The sequence below is a fragment of the Leptonychotes weddellii genome, chromosome 1 (assembly GCF_054177405.1).
Source record: "Leptonychotes weddellii isolate Sample4059 chromosome 1, ASM5417740v2, whole genome shotgun sequence".
Taxonomy (NCBI): Eukaryota; Metazoa; Chordata; class Mammalia; order Carnivora; family Phocidae; genus Leptonychotes; species Leptonychotes weddellii.
The window spans coordinates 12,707,334-12,717,385 of record NC_138369.1 but is presented as its reverse complement, the minus strand read 5'-3'; the positions used below and the strand labels follow the sequence as shown (position 1 = coordinate 12,717,385).

At 53.5% G+C, this 10,052-nt stretch overlaps 1 protein-coding gene across 1 annotated transcript in view; it reads left to right on the top strand.

Annotated features, from left to right (window-relative positions):
• The first annotated feature begins 285 nt into the window (after nucleotides 1-285).
• Nucleotides 286-10,052, top strand: part of SLC6A20 (solute carrier family 6 member 20) — a 30,659-nt gene continuing 20,892 nt past the window's right edge. Inside the window, exon 1 of the mRNA XM_081816405.1 lies at nucleotides 286-478. Within this exon, the coding sequence (XP_081672531.1) occupies nucleotides 358-478 (121 nt within the window). The 5' untranslated portion in view covers nucleotides 286-357. The remainder of the gene's footprint in view (nucleotides 479-10,052) is intronic.

The following is a 10,052-nucleotide window of genomic DNA, read 5'->3' as shown; positions in this document are numbered from 1 at the left end:
TGGTTCGGTGGCTGGGAGAACCTGACGGCTCCGAAGAGCCGCGCAGCAACACCCCGGCCCGGCCGTGGCGCCGGAGAGTCCCGGGCGCCGCCCCGTGCCCCGCAGTCCCAGGCGCAATCCCGGCCGCCTCCCCGGCCGCGGCGGCCGGGCGGGGTGGGGCTCGCCGTCATCCATTTACCAGTCTCGCCCCTCCGGCGGGCGCGCGTTAATGAGATTAGCAATTAAAAAGCGAGCGAGCAGGCGCGGCCGAGGCGCGAGGCCACCCGCAGGCCGAGCGGGCAGGGACGCGCCGGGCAGCCGCGCTCCGAAGCAGCCCCGCGCGGCGCCCGAGGGGGACCCGGCGCCCAGCTCGCGGCCATGGAAAAGGCGCGGCCGCTGTGGGCCAACCCGCTGCAGTTCGTCTTCGCCTGCATCTCGTACGCCGTGGGCCTGGGCAACGTGTGGCGCTTCCCCTACCTGTGCCAAATGTACGGCGGAGGTGAGTGCGGTCCGCGCGGGGGCACCTGGCCGGGTGCCCCGACTCCGGGCCGGTAAACTGAGGCTCGCCGCGAGCGAGGAGCATGGGGGCGCAGAGCCCGCCGTCTCGGACCCAGCACCTCCCGGTCCGCTGCCGAGCTGTTATCCAAACCCGCGCCCTCTGCAACCCCCCACCCCCACCCTAGGGGCCGCTGAGTCCCCTCCGCACCCCTGCTCTTGTGAGCCGAAGGAGGCTCTGGACGGTTTTCCCCCTGGGGCAAGGGTCTGACTTCTAGTGAGTAAAGCTGACATTTACGTGTAAAAAGTGAGCAGGAAATGGTCTTGTTCAACAGAAACTCCCGCTACAGTTTTCAAATCCGAAACCGGTTAAAAGGATCTTGAGCCAGTTCTTTACATGTTTTATTAGAACATTGGTTTGGATTTGGAGTCACAGATAGCAGGAAAGGCAAATCATTCTATTTCTGTTTTGGGGGTTTTTGTTTTGGTTTTACAAATGTTTCCCCTAAAGCATCAGGGCACACTCACTAGATAGACCCACCCACGCCCATCGCATTCCCTTAACGTGGCAGGGTGCTGGGGACACCTTCGTGACATGCGAGAGAGCCTCTGTGCAGGCCAGCCTGTCGTTTTGGAAGGCGGTGTGGCAAGAGGGCTTGAAGTCTCAGCATGAAACAGAGTTTTCCTCCTTGGTTCCATTTCTAGAATTCTACCGAAAGGAAATTATCAGAGGTCTGACCGAGGGTGGCGATGGAAGGACGGTCTCAATCTTTTAATAAGAGGAAAACGTTAGAAACTTCCTGAGCCCTCAACGAACGGGGTTGGGTCAATAAGTTATGGAACATCCGTGCAGTGGGGCTCTTTGCGGCCGCTAAGATGGAGTTTTCAGAAACTTTCATAGGAGTTTTCTCCTGTCATGTATTCAGTGGAGGGAGGGGAAGTTAGATTCAAAACTGTATAAAAGGGATGGTCTCAGTTACGTTTAAAAATATGCCAAGAAAAGAGAATGAGAAAAAAATACACCAAAATGTTAACAATAGTTATATCTCAGGGTGATTTTTCTTTGCCTTGGATCATGTGGGGGTGGGGCTGGGGGAGGGGGAATGTCTTCTATAATCAGGAATGTTTTTTCACCATAAAGAACAATAAAAGATGTTAGACCAAAGTATTAAGATTTAACCCATTTAAGAAGGACCAAGACCTAAAGTACTGCTCCCCCTTCCCCTCACCCCACCCGCTCAAAAAAAAAAAACAACTTGACAAAAGGTTATTTCTCTGATTCCTTCTTTTATTTGAAGGGCATTAATACAGCATAATGATGGGAAGGGCATGTGTTGCCATGTGTTGTAACAGCTTCATAACTGCCTTTTGAAAGAATTGTTTGTCAGGATGAGATTTCCAGGTCATTCTGTGCTCAGCACCCCTACCCACAATACCTTTGTCCCGGCTGCGTGTTTTCCAGCTATCGGGCCAGGTGAGCCTCACTGTCACATGACTGTTAATTCCTTGTTTCTAACAAAACACCATCCCCTGAATAGACTGCCGGTGACATGGGTCAGTTGGAGTAGTTCTGAAATAGAATATATGTAAGGAGTTGCTAGGGGAACAGCAGGACCTTCAGGACCCAGAAAAGACAAGAAGAAATCCTGTGTCCGGTACGGAGTATACTCGGGCTGGCTGGCTGGCTGGCTGGGTGGAGAGAGACGGATGATGGCTCACGGGTGGGCAGACACCGAGGAGAGGCTGGATTGGTGGCTGGCTGGGTCCGGGGTGGGCAGATATAAGCGGGGCGGGTGGCACCCTCTTAAGCATAAGTGTCTACAGAATAAAGACCCATCGGCTTATCCTGGCCCAGTAAGGGCTTCATCGCCCGACACCTGCTCTTCTTTCCACCCCATTTCCCGCCACTCATCTTCCAGCCCCACCAAATGTTCTGGAATGTTCTGGACAGTTCCCTGTCAGCGAATGCTTACTGTCTGCCTCCACACTTTGCACGAGCTATTTCCTCTACCTGGGAAGCTGTCCATAGCCTGGAGCCCTCATTTCTCTGCCCACCCCCAACCAGCCCCACTGGTGGGGCCAGAGAAGCACCAAAGAATATTTGTTGGATGGCTGAGCAGGCTCTGTTGGGAAAAGCGCGGGGTACGTGAGGTAGGGATGCTGGTGGTTTTCCCCAAGCCTTTCCCTCTCCAGGGGTGGTCTATGTGGCCCAAAACCCAGGCCGTTTGCAGACCTATTCTTTACCTAAAGCTAAAGAGTAAACCAACCACATCATGAAAGAAAGGCTCCAGAGGAGTGTTCAACCTCCTTCTAAACAGCGCTGTGACCCACCGCCTCCAGACAACAAAGAGCTTGTTTATAAACTACCGAGCCAAGCTGTGCCAAAATACTTCCCAGAATAAAGCGGATTAGGGGTCCGTGCTCCTTTCCATGGGGCTGGGCCTGTGACTGGGGAGGCCTGTGCCCTTCCTGCTGTCCAGGCCAGGCCCAGCCCGAGGAATGTTAATTCTGAAGATTACGTTTCGGGTACCAGCCACGTCTGTACAGCACGCTGGCGCTAGAGGAAAAAGAAAAGCCTGCCCAAAACCTCTTCTGGGACAAGGCAGCAGGTCTCAGCGACCGTGTCAGCGTCTAAGGCGGTGTTGTTCTGGAAGAAATTCGGGATGCAAACGCGTTGTTCGCCCGTGTAGAAAAGAAAGGCACCAGCAACTGCTTTCTATACCAATGTGCTCCAGTTATGGAAGAGACACGGACCGATGGGAATAGTTGCCTGGCTGGTGGCAACGTGGTGCTTTTCCTCCTAAGTTTTCTCGCTATTATTGTGACCTGTGAAGGGGAGGAAGTCGGAGGACACCTGCCTGCATTGGTTCGATGACACTCGGACTGGATGTCCCACTTCCCCTCAAAGCCCCCTCTGCTCCTCTCTGGCGCTTAGAGCATCGCGCCTCCAACCGTAGCCTTCCTTCCCGGGGAGCCTAATAAACGGCAGGTCTCTGGTCCCCCCGCCCCCAGAGATTCTGACTCAGACACCTGCCGTGAGGCAGGGGCAGGATCTGCCTTTCTAGCAAGGTCCTAAGTGGTGCTGATGCTGCTGGTCCTTGGAGCACACCTTAGACCGAGGTCAGGGTTGTTCTCAGGCCGCCCCCCAGGCCACCCGCTGCGGGGAGCCAGGTAGCAGGGTGCTGGGAAAACGTTGAGCAGCCGGCTTTTGGTGGCAGAAGTAAGACCTGATTTGTAGCATCCGATGATTATCGCCGTGTAAATACTCCCACCATGGCCAATTTCACACTGTAAGGTCCTGGGACGCAGGGCTGACAGAGATGTGCAGAGCCGGCTCTCGTGAGCTGGTCTGAGCTGGCCCCGCACCCCTAGCCCTCCAGGCCAGTATCCGGCCTGGGACCGAGCCACAGCAGCTCAGCGCACGGATAGACAGGTGGGTGACACCTGCTGCTGCTTGCTGTACAGCGTGCGTGCGCGCGCGCGCGTGGTGCGTGCGTGCCCCTGCGTGGCGCGTGCGCGCGTGGTGCGTGCGCGCGTGGTGCGTGCGTGCCCCTGCGTGCGCGCGCGCAATGTGCTTCAGTGTTTCTACGGTTCCGCTGGGCGGGACGGAAACCTGCGGTTCAGAGGTAGTAGTGCATCGAGCCCATAAAGTTTCCACAGTCAGCTCCGAATGGTAGGTGAGAACATGGGCTCTGTGAGTCCCTCGAGAAGCCACGTCTGGTGCTGCTGCTGGGGCTTCTAGACTCAGTGCTGGGAACCGGCGCGTCTGGGTTCCTAGCAGCAGGTCCTCGCCGTCCTCCTCCCAGCACCCCTGCATTCAGAGATGGGAGACAAGTCCAGAGAAGAAAAGGGGGCTCCTGGAGGCGGAGCTGGGGCTCAGGCCGCTTCCGTGTGGAAGCCAGGCTCTGCCCAGACCCCCTGGTGTCAGGGTTTCCTGTTCTGATAAAGGCAAGACCGAAGCGACTGCTGCAGAGGCCTGGGCCTCCTCCCAGGATCGGACTTGCCCTGGCTCAGGGCCCTTCCCCACACGGTCTGCTGTGACACTCAACCACGGCTTCCCCTGCACACCAGAGGGCGGCTGGCCAAGCACCTGCTATCTGCCGTGTTCACCCAGGAGAAGCCCTTGTCGCTTGCAGGCCAGCCCTCTCTCTGCCCCTGCCCTTGCCCCAAATGTCTGGTGGCTCCCCCTCTGCCGGGGGTACCCATGCTTCTCGCCCTCTCCAGGACACCTCCTCCTCCCTAAGTTAAAAGTGGCTCTAAAGCCATGTCTTACCGTGCACAGCACCGTGGACTCTAACGCGGCTCACCCCCGTCCCCCACAGTGGGGAGGAAAGGCCCCCAGCCAGGACCCTGCATCGACCTGTCAGTGGGGAAGCCTCTACCCATCTGCACATTAGCATCCCCCGGGAGCTGGGCGACACGCTGACGTCTGGGTCCCACCCCCAAATCCTGAGTTGGTCTCACGAGTGACCTGACCAGTAGGCGTTTTAAAGCTCCCCAGGGGATCCTGCTGTGCACCGGAGCTGAGAACCACCATCTTAGATCCTTTCCCAAACAGGCAGGAGCATAGAAAATTAAACCATCAACAATATAAACCTCTTAGGAGTTTAATTTCAGTCCTTCAACAAGCATGGATTGAGTATCTGCTGCCGGCCAGGGACAAAGATGGTCATCTCCCCTGAGGATGTGACACCATGGAAAGGTCCCTTCCGCATGGAGCAGCAAGAGCATCCTCAGAGGGCTCTTTGGGAGGCTTGACTGAAGTGACTCAAGAGGAAGGACTAACCGCCCGAGAGAACCCAGGAAGACTTCCGGCAATGGTGGCATTCCATCTAGGCCTGGACAGATGAGTCTGAGCTCATCAGGTAGATTTAGGGACAAAATCATTCTGGGCAGAAGAAACCACATGTGAAAACGACACAGAAGGATGTGCATCTGAGGGGAATGGCTGGAAACTCTATGTGGCCAGGACGTCTGGCGTGGGGGCAGGACCATGGCGGGAGGGCACGTAAGGAAGGGTCCAGCATGAATGCAAACCAAAGGGCCTTGACTAACAGGCTGGCAATATGGAAATTCACTGGGGCAGCGAAGCCAGGATTCCAGGAGGGGAAGCCGTGCCTTTAGGGCTTACAGAGCAGGGGGCAAGACAGACGCCAGGACCACGTTCACCAGGGTGGCTGGTGAAATGATGCTGCTGCCGAGGGGCTGGGCCAGGAGCAGGGGGCGCCTATGGGATGGGCATCTATAAGTTCTAGACCAAGGCGTCAGGCAGGGTAAGTGGGACTTTCATTTTTCTTACTTGTGTCTCTGTTCTTTGTTTCCAAAAGTTGACCGGAGTTGACTCCAAATAATAAACTTTTGGGGGAAAGCCAAGATGCGAGGGGGTGAATGAGGAGGAGGCAGGCGGTGGGATGGGGTGCTGCAGAGAATAGGACAGCGCTCCTCAAAGTGTGGTCCCTGGACCAGCAGCTTCTGCATCACCTGGGAACTTGGGATCTGTGCCCCTTAAAGACACACACACACACACCCCAAAAAGAAAAAAATGAGGGTAAAAAGTCCCTGTGTGGTTTTGTCAAGACAGAGGTGTGGAAATGGAAAGACAGCATGAGTTTGAAAGGCTGAGCAAACTTTCCCCTGAAAGTGGCCGCATCTGGTTGTTTGGTCTCTTTGTGGGCCTCAGAGGACAGAGATTTGCGGAGATAAACTTCATACAGAGAGGAATTTCTCTTGTAGGGAGCTTCTTGAGTGTAGCAAACAGATACGGTACTGGCTGCGATCGTTAGAAAAATAAGTAGCAACATGCTCTTAGAATGACGTATTCGTGTGTGTGTGTGTGTGTGTGTGTTGGGGGTCATAAATGTAATAATACATGTTTGTGGTAGAAAATTTGGAAAATAGAGAAATATATAAAGAAATAAAATACAAAATCACCCCAATCCCAGTACCCCAAAAAGTCATGACCGTTACTTTTTTTTTTTAGCCTAAAACAACTAGAGGTATATTTTGTATGTAATTTCGTGTCTTGCTGATTTTACTTACCCTGTGACAATCAACGATCGTTTCCAAAATCATTTAATATTCTTTGAAGCTGTGAACTTACACGGCTCTTGGAGATTCCATTTACAGGTAGAGCGTTAACTAATTTGCCCATTCTCCAGTGTGGTCTGGGACTTAATCTCACAAACCTTGTAGGCTATATACGTCTAGGTCTTAAGTACATTCTCATCAGTTTTGCCTCGGACTAGTATGGCTCCCGGCATGCAGGGTGGAGACCCTTCCCCATATCCCCTGCTGATTACAAACGTCTCGAGCCAGCTGTTGACCCACTGGAGGGCGCACCAGAGCTCCTGCTGGGAAGTCAGTCCTTTTTGCAGATATTAGCCCACTTGTCCTTGTGAATGGCCTGCTGGGGCTGCCCGATGAGCTGGCTGACAGGTGAAACCCTCAGGGGTGGGCTTCCCTGGCGAGAGGGCCCAGGAGTCCCCTCTTGCTGGAAAAGGCTGCTCTGTGCCTCTCCTCCCCCTTTCTCACAATGGGTGAGGCAGGGTGCCTCTCCTCCCCTCTTTGTCACAATGTGACGCTCTGTCAGGTCAGCTGCAGACGGGGCTGAACGACCCGAGTGTTCTGCGGGGCGAATCCTGCAGGCGAGGACACTCAGAGCTGCACCTCTCCACCACTTTGGCTGGTAGCTCACAAAACTTTTTTTTTTTTTTTGCTTACAAAACTTTTTAGAAAATGTTAATGTGGAACTAGTGAGCCCTTTCAGTGACATGGCCAGGGAAGCATCTGGTAGAATTTGTTGTTCCAGCTGCTGTGTCCACAGCCTTCTCTCCCGCTTGGTTCTTTCTAGAGACACAGGAGATGCGTGGGCTTGCCGTCCGTACCTCACCCTGTGTCATTTCCGCTTTATTCTCTTCCCCTGAGCTATGGGGGTAATTTTTTTACTTTTGACTTCCAGCCTCCATTGGCTTTAAATTCATCCGCCATATTTTTTTTTTTTGTCTTCATAAAATCTTTTTTCTCTTTAAATTGTCCTTTCTTCCTCATTGCCTGATGCCGTTCCTTAAGCACAGTGTCCTCTTGACTCTTAGAGACCAGGTGCTAGAAATTTGCTACAAATTTCTTCTGTTTGTCACAGCAAATTGATTTCGGAGGAAGGCATTTGCTCTAGATGCTTTAGAGGGGCCCTTGTGTCTTGAGCTGTGGTGTATTATCCTAGGGCCAAAGACTGCCTTCTGAGTGCTCATCCTTTCTGAGGGAGGTGCAGGCCAACGTAGAATTGCCTAAGGTCCGTATTACCTAATGCAGCCACAAAATAAAGCTAGAATTCAAAGGAACCTTCTATGAAATTTTATGGTTTTAACATGATGGTTTTAGCAACCGTGACGAACTTTCCCAGACCTCTCTGTCATCTCTCTCTGGTAAGAGCTTCACAAATTGCCCACCCACATAGAACCACCATCAAAACCACTTACCATCAAGCGGCCATTCAGCAAACACTCACTGAGCAAGCACCCACTCCGTATCGGGCCCTGTGGTAGGAACTGGAGATTCCGCTGTGGGCCTGGCAGACCCCATCTCCGCACTCGGGAGCTGTTTAGGGAAGTAGGGGTGGACAGAGCAGTAGACAGTAAGGGGCTGTGAGGAGCGACACCCCAAATTAGCTTTGGGTGATCTGGAGAGGTTCCTAGAGGAAGCCATGTGTGTGGAAGGTCCAGTGAGCCTGAAGGATTCTGTCCTGCATCCACCAAATATCCACTGTGCTCTGCTCTCTGCCCAGCTCTGTTCCGAGCAGACCAGCGGCGAGAGCATCCATGCTAAGGGGAGACAGACACCAAGTAGACCGCTAAAATTACAGCATCACTTTACAGGAGTAACTGCTTGGAAGGAAGGTCCAGCACGGTGAGAAGTTGGAGGGTCCCTCTAGCCTGGGGGCCGTGGTCACTAAGGCAGACCAGGAAGGCCCCTCTGAGGGGGGCAAGTTTGGCAGAGAAATGAGAGAAGGGAGAAAGCATTCCAGGCAGAGGGAACAGCAAGGGCAAGTGTGCAGAGGCCGGACCAATGGGAAGGGCCACGGGGCTGCAGTGGCCAGAGGGAGGCCACCAGCCTGGAGAGGAAAAGGGAGCCCTGGGTCTCAGAGCCTCAGAGGCCACAGGAGGGAGAGTGGGTGTTATTCTAGGTGTGAGGAGACCCAAAGAGGCTTTGACCAGGTGTGGGGGGGATGGGGGAGGCAGAGAGGGACACAATTGGATGATCAGCTGTCGGGGGGCAGCTGTTGGGAGTGGACGGGCCCAGAAGACCAGCCCCGAGGCACTGTGGTGAACGCTGGGGAGGTGGCAGGGAGTAAGAGTTACCCAGGCTCAGAGATGTCTTTACGTCCTCGGAATAGAAATGTCCTCTGTGACCGTAAACATCCCCCTGGCCCAGGGTCGTGCGGACGCACACAGGCCTGCGCCACCCACACTCCCTGACCTATCTCGGCAGCCCAGAGCACTCTAAAACTTAAGGACTTAGAAGGAATGATGGAATTAGAGGGTCACCCGTTGGCAACTAACACGACGATGGGTGTCTCCCGCCAAGAATCCCCCAGGGCTGCTAAATCTAGTGGACAGCGGTCTGATGGGAAACAGGAAGGCGACCTTGGCTCAAAATACCTCCCTGCAAAGTCACATCATTTCTAAGGGGCAAACCTGTAACTTTCCACAGAGAAACCTGGTAGATCCCCACACCCCTTTGACCAAGTCAGCCAAGTGAACCCGGCCAAGAACGGGTACAAATCTTTTGTACATTTTTTGAATGGGTTCTTCGTTTGCTCACTGTTGAGTTTTGAGCGTCCTTTATAAATTCTAGATACTGTCTTTGTCAGATACGGGTTTTGCAGATGTTTCTCCCAGTCTTTAGCTCGCCTTTTTAATTTTCCTAACCGTGTCTTTCACAGAAGACAATTTTAAAACAAAATCCGACTTACCGATACCTTCTTTCCTAGATAGTGCTTCTGATGTAAGCCAAGAAATCTTTGCCTAGCTTATGGTAAGAAAGTTTTTTCCCTGGGCTATCTTCTAGAAGTTTTATAGTTTTGAGCTGTGCTATAGGTCTGTGATCCATTTTGAGACATTTGGGGGGGGTTCTAAAATGTGAGATGTGGGTTGGGATTTTTTTCTGCACGTGGGTGTTCAGTTATTCTAACACCATTTGTTGAGAAAACAGTTGCAGAGCAGATTCACTGGGATCACGTGTTTGGATAGTTAGAGGATGGGAGGGGTGATAGAAATGTGTGATGGGCAGGCCTCAAGAGCCCCCATGCCCCCGCCTGGGCACCAGGCCTTGGATTGCCAGTTTTCCCATGGGCAGTGGGCCATCAGGCAGGCCCTACCAAAGAGAAAATCCTGCCATGGACCTTGCCAGGCCCCATGTGGTTACTGTTTAACACCTTGGGTGAAAATGAGCTTTTCTTGTAACCACTGAGGGTTTGAATGTTGCTCCAAGCAGATGGTGCCCACACAACCTTGGTTGTTAGGTTTGTGGTGGGTGGGAGCCCCCAGCAGCCTGCCTCTTGGACTCCCTGCTCCAAGAAGAAC